Source organism: Zingiber officinale, chromosome 10B (assembly GCF_018446385.1).
Source record: "Zingiber officinale cultivar Zhangliang chromosome 10B, Zo_v1.1, whole genome shotgun sequence".
NCBI lineage: Eukaryota > Viridiplantae > Streptophyta > Magnoliopsida > Zingiberales > Zingiberaceae > Zingiber > Zingiber officinale.
Genome location: NC_056005.1, coordinates 7570306 through 7594906, shown reverse-complemented (window position 1 = coordinate 7594906; position 24601 = coordinate 7570306). Strand labels below are relative to the sequence as shown.

General features: G+C 37.8%; 3 protein-coding genes across 4 annotated transcripts; all 3 read right to left on the bottom strand.

The window, feature by feature from the left end:
- Positions 1–2386: 2386 nt before the first annotated feature.
- On the bottom strand, positions 2387–3739 carry LOC122030285 (putative B3 domain-containing protein Os04g0346900). The gene is made up of 4 exons (XM_042589460.1): positions 3543–3739; positions 3090–3435; positions 2846–3006; positions 2387–2771 (listed from the first exon to the last, which is right to left on the bottom strand). Exons 1-4 carry the CDS (start codon positions 3624–3626, stop codon positions 2535–2537), a joined length of 828 nt encoding a protein of 275 aa, XP_042445394.1. The 5' UTR covers positions 3627–3739; the 3' UTR covers positions 2387–2534.
- A 3469-nt stretch (positions 3740–7208) lies between these two features.
- On the bottom strand, positions 7209–8517 carry LOC122030162 (putative B3 domain-containing protein Os04g0347400). 2 transcript variants are annotated; one of them, XM_042589331.1, is made up of 3 exons: positions 8385–8517; positions 7727–8287; positions 7209–7655 (listed from the first exon to the last, which is right to left on the bottom strand). In XM_042589331.1, exons 1-3 carry the CDS (start codon positions 8469–8471, stop codon positions 7404–7406), a joined length of 900 nt encoding a protein of 299 aa, XP_042445265.1. In that variant the 5' UTR covers positions 8472–8517; the 3' UTR covers positions 7209–7403. The 2 variants fall into 2 exon arrangements, with proteins under 2 accessions (XP_042445265.1, XP_042445266.1); XM_042589332.1 differs by having other exon boundaries at positions 7757–8287.
- A 470-nt stretch (positions 8518–8987) lies between these two features.
- LOC122029561 (beta-galactosidase 5-like) lies at positions 8988–16556 on the bottom strand. Its single transcript, XM_042588601.1, has 19 exons — positions 16198–16556; positions 15996–16091; positions 15778–15890; positions 15610–15676; positions 15392–15484; positions 15087–15230; positions 14281–14369; positions 13962–14067; positions 13776–13863; positions 12867–12985; positions 12611–12775; positions 12205–12383; positions 11907–12016; positions 11719–11828; positions 11502–11612; positions 11299–11412; positions 11009–11214; positions 10161–10497; positions 8988–9455 (listed from the first exon to the last, which is right to left on the bottom strand). Exons 1-19 carry the CDS (start codon positions 16363–16365, stop codon positions 9324–9326), a joined length of 2547 nt encoding a protein of 848 aa, XP_042444535.1. The 5' UTR covers positions 16366–16556; the 3' UTR covers positions 8988–9323.
- Between the last annotated feature and the right edge of the window lie 8045 nt (positions 16557–24601).

Here is a 24601-nt window from a genome sequence, read left to right as displayed (position 1 = left end):
TAAAACTTTTCCTTCCAATCGATTAATAATCCGAAGCTTCCTCGAAGATATTACTGATATCGGTGTCCTTTTCATCACTTATCTACAAATAATCTTATCAAGCTTACCATAGCATGAGAAATATGATAAATTTAATAATGACTAATACGGGTTTCTCAACAATTCTAAGAAAACACGGAACAAACAAAGTACATCATTAAGATAATAAATCAATATCCATGTAAAGAACTTAGATTACTAAAAGAATCCTTTGACTATACAATAAATAATTGATGGACAACTTGTTATAAGTCTCTTATGGAGCAAAAGAAAACATAAGTAACAGGTACCAAGAGATTTCCCATTGATTAACCATTGGCATAAGAAATAAAAGTACCTTCGATCAGATAATTATGCTTATCTAACTAAGAATCTACTAACATAATCGTGAGGCAAATGTCTTCTATAATTGTTTAGAAAGTCGCATGAAACAAAAACCCAAAACATGAAAGTCAATCCAGAGAGTCTGAAATCAGCTGAATGTTTTATATATTACTTGCTGAACCTGTTAATAAAGTAGAGTCTAGAGCCAACGTATATCAGTAAGTACATAACAACCGTAGTATTTATAATCCTTTACCTTCATTTGGTTACTATTAACACCAAAACAATCAAAACTACCATCCACCAACTGTGAGACTAAGAAGATCAAGACATGGGGCGCCAATTTCTGGAGATATCAAAAAGCTGTCTGATAGTTTATAAATGTCTTGGGGTGGTTTTGTTTATTTCTATACTCAAATGACATGGTTTTTTTCTATTAAACTTTGTATTCTTGTTAGATATCCTCATTAGTTATGCATGTTTTCGTTTGTTTCTCTTATGTTTCATTGATGTTTTTTTTAGGTATATTGTAGAAAACTATGGCATAACCTTCTTTTAATAACAGAAGTCGAAATTTAATGTGAACATTGGGTTACATATGTTATGCTTATGATTAGGTTGGTCCTTATATTCTATGAACATTTGTATCGAATATATTAACACACTAAAATTTACCAAATAAAAAATAAGAAAGAAAAATAAATTAAGCGAATGGAATGGATATTTAGCCTTACAAAAGAGAGTTGTGTGTTTTGTATTAGTAAACATTGTATAGATAGGAAAACCTTTGAGATATTATGTGATATGAGAAGAGATATTGGGCGATTAAAAAATATAAAAAATGCATCAGTTGATGAAATTATTGTATTTTTTATTTATGTTTTGGTGCGTCACAAGAAAAACAAAATAATTAATTTACTTTTTGATTGAAGTTAAAGAGAATGTTAGTTGTCACTTCAATCTTTGTATTCATGTAATTTTGAAATTTCATTGCATGTTACTCAAAACACTATAACCTATATCAAAGACTGTGAAGATAACATATAGAAATTATTTAAGGTAATAACATTATATTCTGATTGACAAATTTTAACTAAAAGACCCAATTATTAAGAATGTAACTTTACTTTTTAAATGTGATAATAAACATATAAAAATTAAGGGTGAGTAAAAATTTGATTAAACCGAACAAATTGATCAAACCAATCGAATTTAAAAATTCAGTTTGATTTATCTAAAATTTTATTTTTTTAAAAAATCGATTAATTGATTCTGTTTTAAAATTTTTTATTTAGTTAAATCAAATAGATCCAAATTTTAAATTAACTTAAATTTTTAGATCTAAATATTAGATCGAACCGATTTTTTATTAACTCAAATAAAATTTTTTTAAAAAAATCAATTTATTCAATTTGATTTTATCAAAAATTCAATTCAATTTATTTATTTTTTATCAAAATCAAAAATTTAATTCAATTTATTTAATTTTTATTAAAAATCAGTTTGATTCGATTTATTAAAAAAAATAAAAAATCAGTTCAATTCAATTAATTTGATTCTGATTTATTTAAAAAAAGTTCAATTAATATTCACTAGAGACATTTAAGTGTTAATCAAATATTCACTATTTTGATAATATTTAATGCTCCTGCTCTAAAATATATAATAATATAATTTTTTATATTTCTTTGATGTTATTGTTAGTTAAAAATATTTTTTTTGAGTTAAAATAGGCCGTTAGATTATTGTTAATTTGCGGACTAGTAAACATTATATAGCTAAAGACAAACAATATTATTAATTATTAATTAATTGAATTAGTTTGATTATTTCCACCAAACATTTCTAATTAAAGAATAGAAATCCATTTTTTAATAAATTATACTCCTTTTATCTTTTAAGATTTACATGATTAGTGGACAAAATTTCATAATTTTTCTCCAAATAAATTACCACTCACATAAGCAAATGATATGATATTTTCTTTAGGATGTACTCTACATCTACCAAACTAGCTCTTAAAAGGTTCAAGGAGACTTGCAAACAACAAAAGTTCATCTACCAGCTTCAAAGCAAAAGTGTGGCATGGGACAAGCCAAAGTACAAGGCGGCATATACACAACAAAAGTTCATCAACTAATTCGTCACGCATCGGAGCAGAATTTCACATGCTAGCGTTTTTTCTCCACCTGGACTCGGATTAATTTATCAGAGACAAACTCAAAGATGCAGACATCACCTTCTTCTACGTTGTTCTCCTGAGCCAGCAAACGCCATCCTCTCCCTAACCCACTCTCAGTCCTGTGGGTGAGCCGGATCGGCCATTTTCTTCCTCTACGGTCAGTCACGATAACCTCACCTTTCTCCCTCGAGAACTGATCCAAGCACATTAATCTTTTCGGGATATTCTGCAACATATAAACACCATCAATTGAATCCAATGACATGTAGATAAATAGATAGATACTAGTTGGAAACTCACAATCCTTCCTGACGAAAGGAGACGAGATGTAACTACCACTTCCCACTTGAGAATTGACTCGCTCGCCTGGCTGTATTCTCTTGTATTTGGCAGTTCATCTTGTGCTTCTGTCTCGAGCGTTCTCTTCCTCGTATTTGTTCCGGTCATTGATTCCTCAGAATCTAAACGACGTAAATTAGGAACTTTCAAAGAGAAAAGAAACAAAGGCAGAAAAGAAGGATACGTCATATAATTATTCAATTACTCGCGGAATCATCACTCGGAACACACGAAGACGAAGATGCCGATGTTTGCTCGTACAGAGCACGCTTAGGGACACTGGCAGTGTTAGTGTACCGACGACAGCCGTTTTCGAAGAATATCTTGACGGCGAACAACATATTTCCTTCATACCTAAATGTGACCATGTTACCCTCTTGCAGATTGTGTGCCTCAACGAACTTGGACCATCCTCGACCAAATGACATGGTGCTGGATTTATCGTGTCGCTCGACGACGACATGCCAAAACTTGACGAGGGGACTTAACAAGATGGCCTTTCTAAGTGTCCTATTCTTTTCAATGTACTTCATGAAATCATGAGGAATTGTCTGCACAAATTGAAAACTTGGTATCATATAGATTTCTTGCTAGCTTGTTTCAACTTTGTAGAAGAATTGAGTTCAAACTGCGAATCGATAAGAACTAAGACAGTTACCAGCTTTTGCAAAGAAACAGGGCACAAAAGTATGAAGAACTGTGGCCTCGTAATTTTGCCAGCTTGGCTCATTTCTACCGACATGATTGAATTTCGGAGAAGAAGATTCCGGACTAAGAGAAGAAACACAAGAGAAGGTAGATGCGTCGATTCTAAGAATTCAGTCCTGCACTTTACTCAGAGGCGGAGCCACCCATTTCTGCCGGTGAAAAAACAGTCAAGTAGAAGAAGATAAGAAGGCAAAAAAAATTAGAGAGACGTGTCGGGTGGAGTTGCTGGCGCGTGGAAGTCGGCCGACGCGAGGCGGTGGGCTGCTGCGCGTACGTGGAGGGTAGAAAGAGGAAATATAATGTTTTTGAAAATATCCTTTTTAACCTATATATTTGATTCGGCTATTTAAATTTAAATCAGTAATCTTTAACGACTCTTTTATTACTTCGACTACGCTTTTTTGCTGGGCTATTGTTCCGAGATATCCGACTCCTGCGGACAGACAGACACCATGACACGAGTCTGATCAAATTCTATATTTATAAAGTGCTGATAATGATTTAATATTTTTATACATCTTTGATACTGCTAAAAGCAAAATGTAGATGTTATATTTTCTTTTTTTTTTTTATACTTACATTAGATTTTCTAATCAGCAGATTCAGAAGAGATTTATAATGGATTATCCATCGATATAGTTCAAGGGATCGGAAGTTTTAGAATAAAAATCATTGAAGGTTCCGAATCAAGTAAGTCAACCGTGTCCTATTTTCTTTTCATATTTTGCTTAATTATTTTTATTCCACTGCACACTCATATTTTAAAGATTTTTTGTTTTATTTTAAAAATGTGTGATTCCTCCAACCCCCCCCCCCCCCCTCTCTCTCTCTCTCTCACACGTGCGCTGATCGTATATATTTGAAAGTTTTTTTTTGATAAAAATGACAAAGGAATTGTTAAAGGGACTATAGAGTTAAGAAGGGGGTTTATATTTAAGATTGAATTTCTTAACCTGATCTTGACTCAAATTTTGAGATTTTCTAAAGATTTAGAAATTTCAAATCATTGATGGTGCAATGATAGAAATTACATCAATGATAGAAGTTAGAACATGTTTTAAAGGGAGATAAGTTTTAAAGGCATGATTTGGATAAGAAAATAGATCTATAGATTTATAGATGGATGTATGCAAGGTTGAGCATAGACATCCATAAAAGTATACAAACCTTCATGGTGATAAGAGGAATTTTAAGAAATGCTTAACGTTGAGCATTTGAAAACAATGGAAGGTAAGGAACTTTCATTGTCATGGTTAGATGAATTTTGAGAGAAGATTTTTGATGTGTTTCATAGGGGAAGAATATAAAGTTTAAGTTAGGAAACCTTCATTTATACTTTGGCATGAGATAAAGAAGGAAGTTGGGCAAATATGGGTTAGCTTTACTTAATCATAGTGTTAAACATCAAAAAAAGAGAGATTGTTGGTGCAATCGTCCTTAGGTCAAGGTAGATTAATTTGACTAAGCTTCAGGTGGTCCGAGCTTGAGTTTCGATGTTTGACAATATGCGAGAGAGAAGTCAAATAAGTCAATGGAGGACCAAACATTTGATTGAGAAAATCCTAACTAGAAGTTAGGTAACGAAAAATCCTAAATGAGGTTAGGCAAGAGTGAGAAGTATACCGAGTGACTAATCCTAACTAGATGTTAGCCAAAGGTGAGAAGTATTCCGAGTAACTAGTCCTAACTGGAGGTTAGGCAAGGGAAGTTCAACGAGAAGTTTGGCAAGAAGAAAATCCAAGTAGATCAAGGATGATCAGATACTTTGTGAGAAAGTCCAAGTGGATCAAAGGTTGACGAGACACTTAATGATTGGAAGTCCAACAGGAAGTTGACAAGGAAAAGTCCAAGTGGGTCAAGGAAGACCGGACACTTGGTGAAGAAACCCTAACAGATCAAAGTTAACTAAATGCTAGGCAACCAGAAGTGCCAATAAGTCACGATTGATTTAAGATTGGGCAAAGGAACCTTAAACTCAGGTTCAAAGTTTAGGATTTAACAATCAATTAACCTTAGGCCAATCAATTAGGCTAATCAATTGAGAGCTTTTTAAAGTACAGTGAAAGTTGAAATCGATTGGTCAAGCCAAATCGATTGAGACAATCGATTGGAGTGTTTTCCTGAGAACAGATGTCGCTGAATCAATTGGTTTAATCAATTCAACTGCTCTAATTGATTGGAGTGTTTTCGCAAGAACAAAAAGTTTATGAATCGATTGAATCAATAAATTAGAAGCTGTCGAATCAATTGGTGTAACTCACTAATCAATTAGACGGGGTAAAAAGAGTCATTTTGTAAATTGTGAATGGTCGAGCTAATGTGACAATCGATTAGAGGTAAGTCAATCGATTAGGAGGCGTCGAAGAAACTTTAGAAAGGGAGTTTTCATGGAGTTTCTTCAATGCCAATTTGAGATTTTGGCGATAAGTGCTGCTGCACTTTCTAAGCATCAAGAGACTAACTAAAGCAAGAAAATAGCAAGTAAAGTAAGATTTATTATTGTAAAATCATTTTTGATTTCATCTGTAATCTTATTTGTGTTTCTTATTATATTTCTTGTTGTATTATCGTGTTTGAGTTTGTTCGAGACTTCTCTAGCTCTAGGAATGAGATTTTCATAGTATAGTTGTAAATGAGAAGTGAACTCTTGGATTAATCACCTCAAGGAGGTGGATACTAAGTAAAATTCAAACGTTAGCATTGTGAAAATTTTTCGCTTCTAGTTTTCTTTATAAATCAAGTTTAAAGAAATGAAACAAAATATTAACCCTCACCCCTCTCTCTAACTCTCAAGTGTCCTAACAATTCAAAGTCAAGGACGACCCAAGGTTGAGAATGTCAAGCAGTTGGGGACGTTGCTGAATCTAAAGGTGGCTTGTAGACTGACGACTTCGGGAGCATCATGGAGTCACGGATGCCACTAAGTCAGGAGGCCGCTGGGAGACAGATGTCTAAGGTTAGGAGCACCATGGAGTCGAAGGACGCTATCAAATCGAGAGGTGATTTAGAGGAGTGCCCAAGGGTGCAAGCATCATAGAGTCGGAGATGCCATTGAGTCAGGAGGAGGCTTGGAGACGGATGGCTCGAGAGTGTCTGTATCAGGGCAACTACTAGTAGACGAGTTCATATGGATTCAGGAATCAGCTCAACCCTCCTGACTGCCACCTCATTGGCATTAGGGACCTCTTTATTCACATGATGCTCTCTAATTAACTTCCGATCCATCAAACTTAAATATTCATTTCAATAATTTAATTCATTTAAACCCAATTTAATTATCTTATCGAACAAAGTTAGATCCTCTAAACTTTTAGACTCAATCTATCTATCTTATCAAACAAACTTAGATCCTCTAAAATTTAAGACTCAATTTAACTAACGTATCAAAACACGGTAAAACTTGACTCTCATTTACCGTCCTGTCCATTTCTAATAAAAAATGGAAATAAAAATCCATTTTCTTTTAATAAATTATACTGCTTTTATCTTTCAAGATTTACATTTTCGTACCATTTTAGATGAGCAACACGATGGCAACAAAAAGAGGACAAAATTTCACAATTTTTTTCAAGATAAATTACAGGCACAAAAGCATAAAGTGATATTTTCCTTATGATCAACTGTACATCTACCGAGGTAACTAGCGTATAAAAGGGTTCAAAAAAGACTTGCATACAACAAAAGTTCATCAACCAGTTTAGCTTCAAAGCAAAAAACTGACTATGGGACAAGCAAAGAACAAGGCGGCATATACACAACAAAAATTCATCCATTAGTTCAAAGTTCATCGGCTAGTTCGTCACGCATTGGATCAGAATTTCTTACGCTGGCGTTTTTTATCGACCTGGAGTCGGATTAGTTTATCAGAGATGACCTCAAAGATGCACACATCACCTTCTTCCACGTTGTTCTCCTGCGCCATCAAACGCAATCCTCTCCCTAATGCACTCTCAGTCCTGTGGGTGAGCCGGATCGGCCATTTTCTTCCCCTACTATCTGTCACGCTAACCTCACCTTTCTCCCTCGAGAACTGATCCAAGCACGTAAATCTTTTCGGGATATTCTGCAACATATAAACACCATCGATCAATTCAAGAATCCAACGAGATAGATAAATGCCAGTTGGAAACTCACAAGGCTTCCTAACGAACGAGTTGTAACTACCACTTCCCACTTGAGATTTGGCTCGCTCGCCTGGCTGCATCCCCTTGTATTTGGCAATTCGTCCTGTGCTGCTGCATTGAGTGTTCTCTTCCTCTTTGTTCCAGTCATTGATTCCTCAGAATCACTCGGAACACGCGAAGATGAAGGTGCCGGTACCATTTGCTCATGCCGAGCACTGTTAAGCACACGAGCAGTGCTACTGTGCCGTGCAGACGAAGGTGCCGCAGTTTGCTCAGGCAGAGCACTCTGAGGCACACTGGCAGTGTTACTGGACCGTGCACGACAGTTGCCACAGAGGGATACCTTGACTGTGAAGACCATATTGCCTTCGTAACGAAAACCGACCATTTTGCCATTTCCCAGACTGTGTGCCTGCACGAATTTTTCCCAGCCATTACCAAAGAACATGGTGTTAGATTTATCAGGTCGTTCAATGACGACGTGCCAGAGCTTGACGAGGGGACTTATCAAGATGGCCTTTCTAAATTCCATTTTCGTTTCAATGTACTTCATGAAATCACGGGGGATTGCCTGCAAAAATTGAAAACTTGGTCTCAGATAGATTTCTGCTAGGTGTTTTTAACTTTGTAGAAGAGGTCAAACTGAGAATCGATAAGAACACACTTACCAGCTTCAGCAAAGAATCAGGGCACAGAACTTTGTAGAAGCGTGGCCTCCTAGTTTTGCCACCTTGACTCGGTACGTCTACCGGCATGCTTAGATTCAAGACTACGAGAAGAGGAAGCACGAGTGAAACGGGTTTGCGCAAAGCACAGCTGGATTTCTTAAAATGGTTATTTGGCAGTAATCAATGTCACATGTCAACAATTAAACTTTGATTGATAGATGAAGGACGCAAAGATCCCGTGAAGGAGATTGTTCTTCCGATTCATCATTTCGCTTGTGGAACACGCTAACACATTGAAAAGATTTAAACATGATTTTTGCTCGGAAACTCAATAAATTTAATGTGATGCATAGATCTTGTTAATAGTTTATTAAATAATAATTATCTTGAGATTAAAGTTTTATGAGAATAACATCTACACAAAACAAATATAGTGTTTGTAAACAATATGCAATAATAATAGTTTTGTCTAATCATTCGAAATTTGTTTTTACTCAAGTTTCAATTATGAAGTACTTGAATTACTTATGTCTCACTTTTTTTCGCATATGTTATTAAAGGAATAGAATTAGAGAAAAGAATATATAGATCAGAAACGAAAACTGAAATCATACAAATACAATCACAAAAGAAAATAAATGTATAAATGGCAACTTCGATACAATAAGAACATGAATAAGTGATCATTGAAAGCAAACAACTAATAGATTTGCTTTCCTCTCGCTCTCCATTCTGGCATGCTCTAATTTGGGATTGCATGCGGGAGGACCAGTGACCGTAAGAGTCCTGGGAGAAGAATTAGAGGAATTGCTCAATCCTAATCTTCTACATCAAACTAGCACACAATAAAACCAAACACTTTACACTTGGGTTGATTTTTTTTTTCTTGGAATTCTGGGGAAGCAAAACAAGAATTCCTGCATTGGTAATTTATGATGCTCAAGGTATTGAGGGAGCAACAGTAGAGCATCTAGCTTCCACTGCAACTCTTTTGGTGATATTTGGGCAGGGATCCCCACCGAAGTTGGTGATGGAGATGTCGACCACGCATTTCTCCTGTCCAATGCAGCTCTGTTCAAATGGAACATCAGTCAGGTATAATAGGTGATATGAAGGAAGATAGTTGTATCCTCTCAAGAAACATATATACAGGAAGGACTAAACAATAACCATATGATAGACTAGAAGTTGAATGAATTAAACTTTAAAATATAACAAGTAATGCAAGGAGTAAAGGAGACCAAAGAAAACTCTGCTCAATAGTTAATTTGTTCAAAAGAGATGCAAATGTTAAAAAAAACTTGATGCAAACATAATTCAACTCATACATCAGTAAATAACTATAAGTCTAGATAGATGTAGTTTTCCTATTCTTCTGTAGTATACTAGAGTTTATTAGGTCAATGTACACATGTTATTGGACAAAGGATTGTGGTGTTGTTTTAGGAAAAGATGATGCAATACACATCTCAAGTATGTGTTCTCTAAGGCCGCAAGATATTCTATATAAGTTAGTTTATAGAAATTTGTCTATCGAAGCCACATCCAGTTAAATCTCAAAGTGTGAAGCAGAGATCGTTGTTGAAGCAAAGAGATCTCTTGAAGTTGAAGTTGCACGTCAAAGAAGAAAGACATGTCCAACATTATGCACATTGTGATGTAGCTTATTACTGTCAATTATATAAGGGGCTGCAGCAGTATGAACTCAAATATACGTGTATAGAAGAGTAGGCATGCATACCAAAGAAGAGAGAGATAAATGAGAAGCATAGGAACCTTTGCAAGGATGGCATAGGAATTTGGTGAATGACATGGTCCCTGTTGAAAATTTTGACATGTTCCGAGGGGTGTCCCAAAGCTGGCAAATATGATTTCTGATATAGATTGTCCTGGGGCACATTGTAGATGGACCTTTGGTTCATGGTGCTCTTCAGGTTGACCATAGCTCTCAATTTTCCAATTCTTCAGTGTGGGATGCAATTCAGAAACATCAGCACAAACAGTAGAAACAGATCTCTTCACTAATGAGATCTTTGTTGTATCGCCTCCAAGTTCTTCGAACACTACAAGTAGATTTCTTGTTGCCTGTAACCAGGAACGTGGCACATGATACCTGCAAATCAACAATATAACTCATCCTTTTGGGAAACAAATAATACTGACTACCATTTTTGAAATGATCACTAAAACCTAGTTTAGTTCTATAATTCTATAAAAACTAAAAGAAATTGTGAATGTATCCTTTGTTTGACAAAGGCCTACCATTGGTTTTTCATTTATTAGACACTTCTACTAAAAGACCAGACAGATTTTGCTCTGTGCCAATAAAGTAGGGACTTCGAGTAAAATCATTTATTGGCAGAGGCACAAACACAAGTCAATCGCATCAAAACAAACGAAAGAATTATGAATCTTGTTGACTCTTTGCCTTTATTGCTCAAGTAAACTCAAAGAAAGGGTTTAACAGTATGAGTTCCTTGTATTTTGATCTGTCGAACAATAATGAACTACAGTTGCATTATCACTTGAAGAATTTCAATATTGAATTAAAGCTAGATTATTACTTGAAGAATTTCAATATATTTATTGTTGAAACCAAATAGTACAACTCTTGCCAAAGTTACCATCGTTGAGTTGGTTGGCCACAACCACTCTGACATTTTGGTGCTCGATATGAACCTGCATAACTGCATGAATTGCAATATCCATTTGGTGCTAAAGCAGTCCAGTATCTTCCAATACTTTGCCCATTTATCCAGGCTTGTCCCTTCCCCATACTACCCATATCCAAAGCCAATGGTTCATTCCCATCAGGTGCATCAAAATATGCCTGAAAAAAATGTTACTAGATCAAACAGATGCAAAAAAAACATTGCAATTGCAAGCTTGTGAGCCAGTCAGATTTTGATCATACCCTATACCATGACAAGGGCAGCTGGTTTTGAACTACTAATGAACCTGGCATCCATTCAACCGACGCATCACCCTGCAAAGAGTTTAGGTTCATAGCTTCTCCTTTTAGTCCAACCTACAAATGCAAGAAAAGAAAAGTTTACTTTTGCTGCCCTGACACTAGAATGTGAATGTAATCATTTGAAAATTGTGGAGTAAATAAACCTGGTATGACCATTCATTCCATGTCAAATCTCTACTTCCTTCATTAAGCCCGTGTAACACCACTGGACCAAGGACTCCTGTGCTCCACAACTCATAATGGATGCCCGAATTCTTCAAAATACAACAGCAGAAGATTTCTAAAAGCTCAGCATTGGTAGTGCATTTTTAGGTAGTGAAACTCTGAAGTTGAGGAAACTAATGATAAAAAATAACTCACTGGTAATCCAACAGCTACACTTAGCAATGCAACTTTGTTATTTCCACCACGAAGATTGACACTGCCAGAAAATTTGATCCTCCTATCTTCCCTGGCCCCATAAGCAGAACCTGCCATGAAAATGTTATTTAATTCTTAACTTCACCAATTGATTAATACTTCTAAAACCACACAAAATGTTAATATACCTGAGAGTTGTCCATTAATAAAAATATGTAACGCATGACCAGCTGATTGGACGGTAAGTACAGGAAGCTCACCACTTCTTAAAAATCCTTCAGTTGGATTGATATTAACACTGAAAATAATAATAATAATATATAGATTCATCTATTTAGCATGGTAAAATTTATTCTTGAAATGGATTCTAATATCAATAGGAAATATACCATACATGTGATTGTACACTGAAAAAGATTCAAAAATTACATAATGCATGCCCAAATGTGTAATTAGGATAGGGATGACAGTTGGTAAAGATCATACCTAGTAATGTACCATAAATAATCAGATGTATCTCTGGTAATATTTATCTGCTCTAACAACCCAGTTGCGGTGATCAATGAAGTTTCTTCCAAAGAAGCAACTTCCTCATTGTACCGCTCCCACATGAATGATTGAGACTTAGTTGGATACATTTCCATTTGAGATGTTTGAACACCAACCTATGGAAAGAAAGAAAAAAATGATTTGCAGAAACAGTGCCATAAAATTCACTGATTTACAACCACAGTTTAATAGAAATAATGGCTTCGATTCATAAATGTGAGTAAAGTCATTGGCTTAAAACTACTGTCTACTTCTATGCGTAAAATTATAAAGACCTAGCTCACCAAAACCTTCCAACATCATCTGGTAAAAGAGTCTAGGAACTTATAGCTAATCCACTTACCATAGCAGTGTTGAACACCACATTTCTGCAGTCAGGCAAAATGCTGATTGACCAAGGTGGTAGGTTATAGTGCTTGTTATTGAACATTACCCTGGCAAAAGACTTTGGATTGTAGTTTGCAAGGAAAGCTACACAAACTCCGGGTTGGGAGCTAAACACATGAGCCTGCGGCACAATGAAAATAACATATCCAAATTCAGTAGCACCAACAAATAAATAAGAGGTTGGCCTTGTGCTAAAGAGAAATTCAACATACCTGCTGAAGACTTCCCAAAAAAGTAACAGCTGGGTCAACTGAAACAAGAGCTTGTTCACACATTTTAATGACTCTGTGGAGCTCCTTAAGATGTCCATATTTAGGTTCTCTGATCAGTCCTGAGAATTTGTCATGCAAAATAAACAAAAATACTTCAGGTTTTCAACAAGAAATCTGACAATTCATATTTTGGGTTAACCACAATGATGCAAGTTTAGTTCTTTTTTCATTTGTGCCTTGTGACGTGCCAACTTATCATGGTCTCATCCCATGAATTTAAAGTGAACTAATAGAACAAAAAGAAAATGTTAACTAGTTGCTTAGGAATAAAAATTAGTCTGTGCAGCTTTCAAGATTGAGCAAATTCTTGAATGCCATCTTGCAGTATCATAAATGATAGTTCATGCATCAGAGAGTGAACTCAACTAAGATTCTAATACCTGGGATCCATGTACAACCAGGTCATTTGGCCAAGTTTGAAATTTTATTCTGTTATCAGTTTATAGATTTAATTAACTGACATTATTCAAAAGTCAGATCTCATTTGTCATGAATGGCTATCTATCAAATATGTACAATTATCAGATAAATAAGAATATTCCATTTCAGTTAACAGCGATAAGGTCTTAGTCGATATTTACCAATAAGGAGTTCTAGTTCAATTTTTTATAGCCTCAGAAAACCATAACTTATCAAAACCCAAAAAGAAAAGCTTTAGTCTGTTTTGTCCACTGGGCCATAATCAGAGATGATGAATTGTTTTCTTGATCTTCAAGCTAAATAATGCAAATAAAGTGAAGTGTGCCAAAATCATTATGTAAATATTATCCAAGTATATCTCTCATGGAATGTAGAAGACGCAGCAGACTGGAAATGGAAGACCAAAGTTGGAAATAGAATGAGAAATACCATATTCATCAATTGGAGCATCATAATCATAGCTGGTTGTGACAAAGGGCCCTCCAGCTGTGCGCCCAAAGTTAGTTCCTCCATGATACTTTATTTAGAAGCAAAAAATGTGTCAAATGAAGTATTCTTGAAGATACCCAGACATGCCAAAACAAAAAGGCAATTTTAAATGTGCGATAGTCTAACCATGTAATAGTTGATGAATGAGCCACCCTTTTGTATAAAGCGTGCCACAGAGAATGCCAGATCTTCAACTGGTCGATGATGGATAGCTCCCCCAAACTCTGTAAACCTGTGGTGATCATACGGAGATAAGATAACTTTTACAATTAGCTCCTGCAATTGTGTCTTTGTGGATAGGGTTTAGCAGCAATATATGTGATAATATTAATCCGAAAACTTAACACATATATTCTGCAAAAACCAAACACTATTAGAACTTTTTATTAGATTTGTGCAAAATATTGGGATAACATGACAGCTACAATTTTCTAGAGTAACATACCATCCACTCCAAGCTTCAGTCCACATTAGAGGCTTATAAGGCCTATTTGGAGTAAAAGTATCACAGTAGAAGCCATTACATGTATTTATCTGTAGCAATGTGTAAAAGATATTCAGAGATTATAGATAATAGAATCAGGACAAGAAAAAGGAGAAGAAATTTCTATCACGTCTATGGGGATGAAAGTGTCAAAACAATAAAAGGTAATCGTCTAAGTTAAATCAACTACAATGCTCCACATTCATTGTTTTTGAGAAATGTGTGATTAAAAATTCTAAATAAAAGGTAAGACAAAACAATCAGGAAGTAGTTGAGAGATGTATCATCAATTATTTTATGAAGAAATTGATTATCCATTGCAACTTTTTCGCTTAAGATTTTGAATCTAGAACATTACAAACATGTCTGAAGTTCAAACTTACCAATAAAATCAGGAGCTTATGTATCAAGTCAGAGAATTGTTCCTAGAATTGATTACTTGGTTTGTAAAACTGAATCATATTTCTGGTTCCTATTTTAAAGAATATAGTCAAAATAATGAAGTCCATGAAGCTCTGTCTAAGTTAAGGGAACCAAATCCTGACTGCATGTGAGCCTTATGACAAAGCAAAACAGCAACCTGAATTTGTTCCCGAAATGTAATCAAGAAGATGGCAAATAAAACAGATGACAGACGAAGTATATTTGCTAGAAATAAATCCACAAGACGGGCTGACAACAAATCAGTACATTCAGAAAGTGAATAAAACACAATAAATACATGGCAAAAAAACAAATTTATATTTGCTTGATTAAAAACTACCCACCATTGGATCTGGGGCATCATCCTCCTTGCACATGACCCATGGTACACCTGTATTTAACCCAAGAGCCATTTCAGCAGCCCAATTCACATATGACTGGCCAGCAGACCCAAATGCCCTACTTTCAGGCCCATACTCATTCTCAATCTGCACCCAATGAACTTATGATCAGAAAATGGCAACAAAAAGATCATTCTAATCTCCTCGTGAAAGAAAGGGATAGGAGCAGAAATTTGACATTAAGCAAACAGAACATGCAAGGCACTAGAGAAAATCTAGCAGCCTTTCGTTAACTGCAAGGTACATGCCTGTGAAAGTATGATTGGACCACCCTGGGAGGCAAAAAGTGATTCACTCTTCATCATCTCAACAATTTTTTGTGTAAAACCTTGCATAGCCATCTGCAAATATTGTCATACTTCAAAAGCAAATAAAATAGCAACCCTTTATTTTGAATTGTGGAAGCATTCAGAGTCACCATAGAAAGACATTCAAAATTCACTGGAGGTTATAGTGAAGAAAGGACCTTGAAGGGCTCATTATCTGTTCTGAAGCTGATTCCTGGAACATACTTTAACCAGACTGGAAATCCACTAAACAAATGGAGAAACAACAATAAGGAAGAAGTGAACATATCATGAATAGGTTACAGGCGAAATCAAAGAAACAACTCTTCCAGAGTCGTAGTGGATACCCAAAGTTCCACTCTGCACAGACATAAGGCCCGATTCGAAGGTGCACATACAGCCCCGCTCTCTGGACTGTCTTGACAAACCTCAGCAAATCATACCTGCCCTCAAAATTGTACTGCGAAAGAATACAAACCAATCAGTCCAGGAGACATCAGCAAACGCTAATAGCAGAAAAACAAAACGAAAACCATAGAACTGGAAAAGAAAGGTCATGGATTACAGCGCCCGGTGAAGGCTCGTGTCCATTCCAGAAGACATAGGTCTGTATAACATCCAAGCCTCCATCCTTCGCTTTCTGAACGAGTTCTTCCCACATCTGAGCCACCAAAACAACAATGTCCATCCCAAATTCACCCCAAAATTTCTCCTTTTAGTCATAAAACAAAAGCTAAAGATAGGTAGAGGCCGAGAGGAGAACTTGCCTCAGGCGTACTCCTAGGGTAGTGAATGGAACCAGAGATGAGGATCCTCCTCTGCCCATTGATGATGATGGCCTTCCTGTCATAGGTTACACCACATTGTGCCACTCGAAGGAGAAAAGCCAGCAGCAAAAAGACTCCTATGGAATGCGGTGAGTTCTGGACTACCATGCTTAGTGGTAACCTTCCCCCCTTGTCTCAGATCTCACTCCTACCCTCCCCCCTCCTATTCCCTCTCTTTGCCCCTTCAAGGGGAGGGAGATGCTACCAGTGGAGGGAAAGTTGCGAGAACCACTGAACGGGGAAGGAGGATAGGGAATGAGTCACAAGACAGCAAGACCCTCAGAAGAAAAAGGAGGTGTTGAATTTTTGTGGGCTGGTCGTCCGAAATCTGCCAAATAATCCGTCTGTCACATACACAGCCCAGAGTGATAGCATAGTAGACCGCCATTATTATACTCGAGGGAAAAGAACAAACAGGTGCCCGGCATCACCTTAATTACCTTGCCTTAGTGTACACATTACTACAGACAAAACTGCTGCAGCTCATCATGCCATTGCCATTTGCCAACCTTATTTTTAGTTTTCTTCTTCTCCCACAAAAGTTCCAAAGTTACGTATGGCTTGTAGTTTAAGGGTTTGTTAATTTTATTTGGCAGAATGTGGAATCTGATCCACTGTTCTAGTGGGCCATTACAATCTGTGACCAACGATAATGATCGAGTACGATGATGAGCATTGAGCAGAAACAAAGAACAGCTCGAGTAGAAAATTGAAGGAATCTGCATTGGCGGCAATGATTCAAGAAACGGCGTGGGTACTTTAGCTGAGTTCTGAGAACAAACAACCTGCGAAGTCTCACAAGACTTGCTTTGCGGATTGCTCTTCTTTCATCTGTTCCTAGGAAAGCTCTGGGGGAGTCAAGTTCACGGTTCCACTTTATTTGCTCACCCCGTGACCATCGAGTGCAGACAAATGAGGGAACACAGAGATTTGGAATCCTAAGTTTTGGGAACTGACGGGGCGCTTAATAATGGCGGGATGCTTCTCCTGTCCCTCCGGCTTTGGCCTTTGAGCTTTCCGAGAACACGACCAACTAAGAGCTCATGTGAACAATAATAAGTGCTTGATTTATTTATCAAAATGTTTTACTTTAGATTACATAAAAATACTGGAATTCTTTCTTTCAAAATCTACCAAAGAATCTCTAGTATAATCTTTCGATTAAATTCACTAAAGTGCCATTCAATCAGCTTGGCTCATTTGTCATTCAATCAATCCAATTGATACAAAAATATCCATTGATTGATCTATTACGCGCCTTCTTTTGCTGCTTTTGCTGGAGGACGTGGACGGCTTGCTATCCTTGCTCTTAAGTATGCTTGATCCTGTTTGTAATATGAGTAAGATGAAAATCGAATGAGTTATTATTGGCGTTGACAGAGAGGCGACTAGGACATCCTTATCGTATGCGCCTATAAGAATGGACCCTCACGTGGTGCTGACGAACGACGATGATTGAGCTGGCGGTACTTGAGTTCTGCGCACACTCAGATAAGTACACGGAACGTTAGAAGATAGAAATCAGGGAAAAAATTCCCGGAGCAGACCCTCCAACGCTCAAGTCAGGTACTTTTTTTTCCAGAAGAACAGTGTAGGAATGAGAAAGAAAAGTACAAGACAAGTGCGAATGTGCTAGAGAGCATACCTGTGTAAGAGAGAGGACCTCCCTTTTTATATAACAGTGCGTGTCCTGGAGTCTGATTGATGTCAGGGAATGCCAGGTGTTAGAACCTGTCCGATGATGGAGGACGCGTGACACCCTTTTGTAGGCTACAAGAAGGTTCTATTCGCAGATGATCGCATACCGTTAGAATATTTCCTGACATACAGTAGTTATTCTCTGACAGACGGTTACAATTCCCTGACCTTGTTGTCGTGTAGCACCCTCTGTCCCGATCGGGTATGAATAGTGTTGGTGCAATATCTCTCAGGTCAAGGTTGACCTGGTTGACCAAGCTTGAGTCTAGGTTTGAGTTTCGATGTTTGACAATGCAGTTGTTCATTTGGGGAGATTGTTTGGTGCAATTCCCCTCTGATCAGGGTCTGATCAGGTTGGTTGAAGAAGAGTCAAGTAGGTCAAGGTTGACCAGATACTTGACTGGGAAGTCCTAACTGGGATGTTAGGCAGAAAGAAAGTCCTGGTGAGTGAAGCCAGACAGAAGAAAATCCTGGTGAGTGAAGCCAGGTGAAAATCCTAGTGAGTGAAGCTAGATGAAAGTCCTGGTGAGTGAAGCCAGGCAGAAGAGAAGTCCTAGTGAGTGGAGCTAGACAGAATGGAAGTCCTGGTGAGTGAAGTCAGGCACGGGGGAAATCCAGATGAGTCAAGGGTGACCAGACATCTGGTGAAAGTCCAAGTAGGTCAAAGGGATTGACCGGATACTTAGCAAGAGAAGAAAAGTCCAAGTAGGTCAAAGGGATTGACCGGATACTTAGCAAGAAGAGAAAAGTCCAAGTAGGTCAAAGGGATTGACCAGATACTTGGCAAGAAGAGAAAAGTCCAAGTGAGTCAAAGGGATTGACCAGACACTTGGTGAGAGAGTCCTAGCTGGTCAAGGGTGACCGGATGCTAGGTTTTATGTACCAACAAGTCATGGTTGACTGAAGGTTGGTTAAGGGGGCTTTGGACTTGGTTTTAGGCAAAAACCAAGATCTGGATTGATCAACCGATCGATTGGATCATGCTCAATCGATCGACCGATCGATTGGGGAGTCTTCGCGACAAGTCTCCTCCCAATCGATCAGTGGATCGATTGGGACGAGTGCACGATCGCACAGAACAGCCCTGGATTGATCAGTGGATCAATCCAGAGTCCTCAATCGATCAGTGGATCGATTGGGGAGTGCGATCTTCGCACGATAAGCCTTGGATCGATCAGCCGATCGATCCAAGCAATTCCTGAGAGCACAGAGGCACTCTGGATCGATCAGTCGATCGATCCAAAGCCTCCCCGATCGATTGGGAGCAATCCAATCGATCGGGATCCGACCGATGGCGTCGTTTTTAGCTGCAGGCGCTCGATTCCTTCGGCAGTTTTTCCGAGACTTGATACAATTCATCTCAGCGACTCCACAGCTTCTCCACAAAGTTCAGATCGCCAGTTCTTGAAGGTTCTTGGAGGTTTTTCCAAGTCAAGAGGCGGATCTACAGCTAAAGAAGAAAGCTAGGGTTAGGGTTTCTATACTCATTGTAAGCTTGTGCTTGTATTTGTATATCCTTTCCCTTTCTTCTTGTAGTGTGAACTTGTAGGGCTTCTCCGCCTTCGGTAGTTACCAAAAAGGAGTGTTTATTAGTGGAGGTGTGTGTGTGTGTTGATCCTTGGACTAGTCACCTCTTGTGAGGTGGATACCAAGTAAAATCCCAAGTGTTAGCGTTGTATGTTTTTGTTTCTTGTATTTCTGCTGCACATCTTCGAAGAAACAAGCAACGTCAAGCACCGAGCACGCGCCGAGCTATTCACCCCCCCTCTAGCTACATATTTGGTCCCAACAAGTGGTATCAGAGCGAGGTCGCTCTTCACCGGAATCATCGCCGGAAGGGGCAAACAAAACAAGCAAAGCTAGAGGGTGAAGAAGTTGGAACAAATTCATTAAAGTCAAAGAATTCAAGAAGCTCAACTTCAAGATGCAATTCCAAGATGGACTTGGATTTGACACAAGGGTGGCTCCACCATACACATCTACAAGCTTCGATCTTTGGAAATCAAGGATCGAGAGTTTCTTGATGGTAGAGATAGAGCAATGGTTTACTCTTATGGAAGGCTTCGAAGCTCCAACAAACTCCAAGGGAAAAGTCCTCAAGAAAAGCAAATGGAGCAAAGAGCAGATTCAAAGGAGCGAGGCAAATGATAAAGTGACCAAGCTTTTGGTCAACTTATTGCCTAGCTACATTTTGGCTCAAATTGGAGAATTCAAGGATGCTAAGGAGCTTTGGAGCAAGTTGACATCAATTCATGAGATCCTCTCCACTGTACCAACCCAAGAAAAATCCAAAGAGGGCGACTCATTGGAAGAAGACCAAGAGGAGGAGAATTCCGAAGTTGAGAGATGCTCAACTTCCGAAGAAGAAGTCCAAGAAGCTTCATCCTCAAAGGAATGCAACCAAAAGAGCAAGGAAGGAGCATATTCCTTGTTTCATGTATAAGAGGATGATGAAGAAGAAGCCTCCACCTCTAGGATTGAGGGGGAATGTAGATCATTGACACCAGAGCAAGAAAAAGCCTCCATATCCGGGTCAAGAGGAGAAGAGGATGAAGTAGCTTCCACCTCCACAAGTCAAGTCAAATCTAATGGAGGAGCATCACTATCGGATCAAGAGGAAGCCTCTACATTCACATCACATGGAGGACCAAGTGCCACCCCTACACAAGAAGGTATAAATAGTTCAATTAATAATAAAAGTCATATCATTTGTTTTGAGTGTAGGGAAAAAGGGCATTACAAAAGTAAATGCCCTAAATTATCCAAGAAGAAGGGTCAAGTGACACAAAAGGGCAAGGAGAAGCCCAAGGAGACCGCTCCCGGAACCAAGAAGAGCAAGGAGCAAATTGTGTGTTTCTCTTGCAATCAAAAGGGACACTATCGGAGTCAATGTCCTAACGGGAAGAAGGCAGTCAAGGCTCAAGGAGGAAGCTCAACTCAAGGGGGAGCTTCTAAGGTAAAAAGGAAGGTAATATTTATTGAGCCTACCCCTTTAAATAATGGTAAAAAGCATGCTAGTTCAAATTTATATCATTTTAATGCTATTTACCATGAAAATAGGGGGCATGATAAAGTTAAGGAAAATCATGTAGCTTATCATGCTAAAACCTCTCAACCTAGGTTTAGAAAGGTAGATACGAATTTAGGCAAGAACCTTAAGGATTCTAGGTATTTGCCTGAGAAGAAGAAAAATCAAGGTTTTAGTGAAAAACCTAAGGTTGAAGAATTATGGAAGGAAAATCAAGTCTTGAGATCAAGACTTGACAAATTAGAGAGGACTCTTAGAAAAATCACAAATATGACACAAGGGTCAAAGAGTCAAAACCTAGGTCTAGAAGTATCAAAGTCATCAAATGGTCATAAAGGTTTGGGATACAAACCTAAAACCAAAAAGGATGTACCTACTTATCATAGAGTTCCATATAGTTATGGAACAAACCCTAGGTCTAGTGGTCAAGTCAAGAATACTAGGAAGATCATCCCTAAGAGTATTTTTGCAACAAATGTGACTAAGACTTCTAAGAAGTCCAAGAAAGTCACAAAAAAGGTTACAACGGAAGCAATTCCTAGGGTTGACCTAGAAAATGTGACCAAGGCTTCTAAGAAGTCAAACAAGGTCACTAGGAAGGTATCTAGGGAAGTTATCCCTAGTGAGTACCTAGAGCATCCAAGGAGCACCAATAGGTTTTGGGTTCCTAGGAGCATCTTCTCTACCCCATAAATGGGTTAGAGAGTGTCAACTCTAAGTGAAAGGGTAGCTAACCTACTCATGAAGAAGTTGACAATCAAGGAGCATTTTCAAGGGTATTATTAACTTTTGAAAATGATATAGATATATCATTTACTCCTTAGAAGAGTAAAATGTGCCTAATTTTGGAAATAGTGATTTTAATCTTAATTGGCACAATTTAGGAAAATCATAAGAACTACCAAGTTGGGAGTGCGGTACGTTCGTAAGAGATTAAAGGCAATCCGGGCCTTAGTTTAAAGTGCTACTCCCGTGGAAAAATGAAATATGCCAACACTTGAGGAATATGATTAGTTTCAATTGGCATAAATTAATCAAGAGGATTAGAAATGCCAATTTAGACTTTGGCATTGTCTGGAAGCACTTTGGGCAATCTAGGTTAGATTTAAAGTGAGCTAAGGGTTAAGGTTACTTAGATAGGTAATCTAGGTATTTTATCTATGCTAACTTGCCATGCTTTGCTTTCCATCAAATGCCATGACCTCATATTTATCTATTTGTGTTTGCACTCATGTCTTATTATGAAAAACACAAAAATACCATGTCATGACACACATACATCATGTAGTTATAGGAAATTTTCTTTTGAAAATTATTTCTTTTTGATGTATGCCATAACATTATCATGGACTAACTTCAATTCTTTGAAATTAAGGACAAATGACATTTATCAATAAGTGATTTCAACAAGTGACATCCTAGGTGGATGTTCAATATCCACAAAATGCCTAGATAGATATGCATGATCCTTAGATTAGGGCAAAACCAAATTTTACATCTCACAAAGACCTATAAGATGACTTGTACGTGTTTTGTGTACGGTAGATACAAGTAAGATGTTAGGATGATGAACAAAACTCAAGATGTTGATTTAGTGCATTCTTTTGAGTTTTTAAGTTCATCAAAACACATAGTTATGTGTTTTCCCATCATTGGGAAAACTAATGTACAAGTCATGTGCATTAAGCCCAAGGAACATGGTGGGATATTGGTTTTGAAAATCATTTTAAAATGCTTTTGGAAAACCTTGATGAAGACTATCTTTTGATAGTAGTCATCATTGAATAGTTGAGTACAAATTAGAAGAAAACACTAAAATTTTAGCAAGTTCTCTAGTTGGTGTCAATCTTTGAAAATATGATGTATTTTCTTAGAAAACTATTTTTCCTTGAAAATATATACCCTAAATAATGTCTACACAAATTTTTATGATTTTTGAAATTTTGTATAATTTTCTAGGGGTTCTGAAGTTGACTGAAATGAACTTTTCAGCAATTATCAGACCTCAATCGATCACCCGATCGATTGAAGGGTCTCAATCGATCGGACGATCGATTGAGAACAGGCTTCTCGCGAACAGAAGCCGTCTGGATCGATCAGTGGATCGATTCAGCATGGTCCTATCGATTGGGACCCAACTCCAATCGATCAAAGTTGCTGATTTTGGCTGGTAAAGCCTGATTTCAGCATTTTTGAACCATGGTTAGTCTAGGTAACCATTCCAAACCCTTAAAAGTATATTTGTATACATAAAAAGGGTGTTTTCATGTTGAAAACAAGGATGAATTGGTTAAGGGAGACTAAGTAGATGTTTAGGTTAAGGTTTGCTTCAAATATTGAATATTTGAACCTCAAAACTTCTAAATTTGGGTTTCCTAAAGGTTTAGGGATTCTAAGTCATTGTTGGTGCAATGACAGAAGTTACCACCGTGTCTTTAGGGGGAGTGACTCTTTAAAGACATGAAAACTATTTTTCATGAACCTTGGGAGGTGGTTAACCTTCTTTTCAGAACATGCTCAAGGTTGAGCGTTTGAACTTGAATGGGGAGTGGATATCGTCATGGTTCAATTGGTTTAAGGTAAAAAATGCTCGAGGATGGGCATTTGACTACATTAATAGGAGAATGTAGGGTTAAGGATAATGAAGGGTATGAGACTTTCATTATCGTGTTAATCACAATGAGTGAAGTTGTGAACAACGATGAGCAACTCTCAAAGGGGAGAGTTTTTCAACAAGTGAATTTGTTGATGTGTGCCCAAAGATGAGGCATGTGTGTATTTGATGTGTGCCAATAGGGGGAGAATGAAAGGGTTTAAGTTAAGCCTTCATTATCTAAGAGGGAGTTTGCCCTCTTAGGGGGAGAATGTAGGGTTTAACTTATGTTTTCATTACCTAGTGGCATGAAGGAGGTTTAGGCTATGAGATTAGCCTAACTTAAATGAGGTATTGTCAAACATCAAAAAGGGGGAGATTGTTGGTGCAATATCTCTCAGGTCAAGGTTGACCTGGTTGACCAAGCTTGAGTCTAGGTTTGGGTTTCGATGTTTGACAATGCAGTTGTTCATTTGGGGAGATTGTTTGGTGTAATTCCCCTCTGATCAAGGTCTGATCAGGTTGGTTGAAGAAGAGTCAAGTAGGTCAAGGTTGACCAGATACTTGACTAGGAAGTCCTAACTAGGATGTTAGGCAGAAGGAAAGTCCTGGTGAGTGAAGCTAGGCAGAAGAAAATCCTGGTGAGTGAAGCCAGGTGAAAATCCTGGTGAGTGAAGCCAGGTGAAAATCCTAGTGAGTGAAGCTAGGTGAAAGTCCTGGTGAGTGAAGCCAGGCAGAAGAGAAGTCCTAGTGAGTGAAGCTAGGTAGAATGGAAGTCCTGGTGAGTGAAGCCAGGCACGGGGGAAATCCAGATGGGTTAAGGGTGACCAGACATCTGGTGAAAGTCCAAGTAGGTCAAAGGGATTGACCGGATACTTGGCAAGAGAAGAAAAGTCCAAGTAGGTCAAAGGGATTGACCGGATACTTGGCAAGAAGAGAAAAGTCCAAGTAGGTCAAAGGGATTGACCGGATACTTGGCAAAAAGAGAAAAGTCCAAGTGGGTCAAAGAGATTGACCGGATACTT

Excerpts from the sequence above, each read along its gene's own strand:
- LOC122029561 (XM_042588601.1), bottom strand. The coding sequence starts at position 16,365 with ATGGTAGTCCAGAACTCACCGCATTCCATAGGAGTCTTTTTGCTGCTG. Across the intron at positions 12,384-12,610 it reads TGGTGTTCAACACTGCTATG|GTTGGTGTTCAAACATCTCA; the intron begins GTAAGTGGATTA and ends TTCTTTCCATAG. Across the intron at positions 9,456-10,160 it reads CCTATGCCATCCTTGCAAAG|AGCTGCATTGGACAGGAGAA; the intron begins GTTCCTATGCTT and ends CCATTTGAACAG.
- LOC122030285 (XM_042589460.1), bottom strand. The coding sequence starts at position 3,626 with ATGTCGGTAGAAATGAGCCAAGCTGGCAAAATTACGAGGCCACAGTTC. Across the intron at positions 3,436-3,542 it reads CTGTTTCTTTGCAAAAGCTG|ACAATTCCTCATGATTTCAT; the intron begins GTAACTGTCTTA and ends CAATTTGTGCAG. Across the intron at positions 2,772-2,845 it reads TCCTTTCGTCAGGAAGGATT|AATATCCCGAAAAGATTAAT; the intron begins GTGAGTTTCCAA and ends TATATGTTGCAG.
- LOC122030162 (XM_042589331.1), bottom strand. The coding sequence starts at position 8,471 with ATGCCGGTAGACGTACCGAGTCAAGGTGGCAAAACTAGGAGGCCACGC. Across the intron at positions 8,288-8,384 it reads CTGATTCTTTGCTGAAGCTG|GCAATCCCCCGTGATTTCAT; the intron begins GTAAGTGTGTTC and ends CAATTTTTGCAG. Across the intron at positions 7,656-7,726 it reads CTCGTTCGTTAGGAAGCCTT|AATATCCCGAAAAGATTTAC; the intron begins GTGAGTTTCCAA and ends TATATGTTGCAG.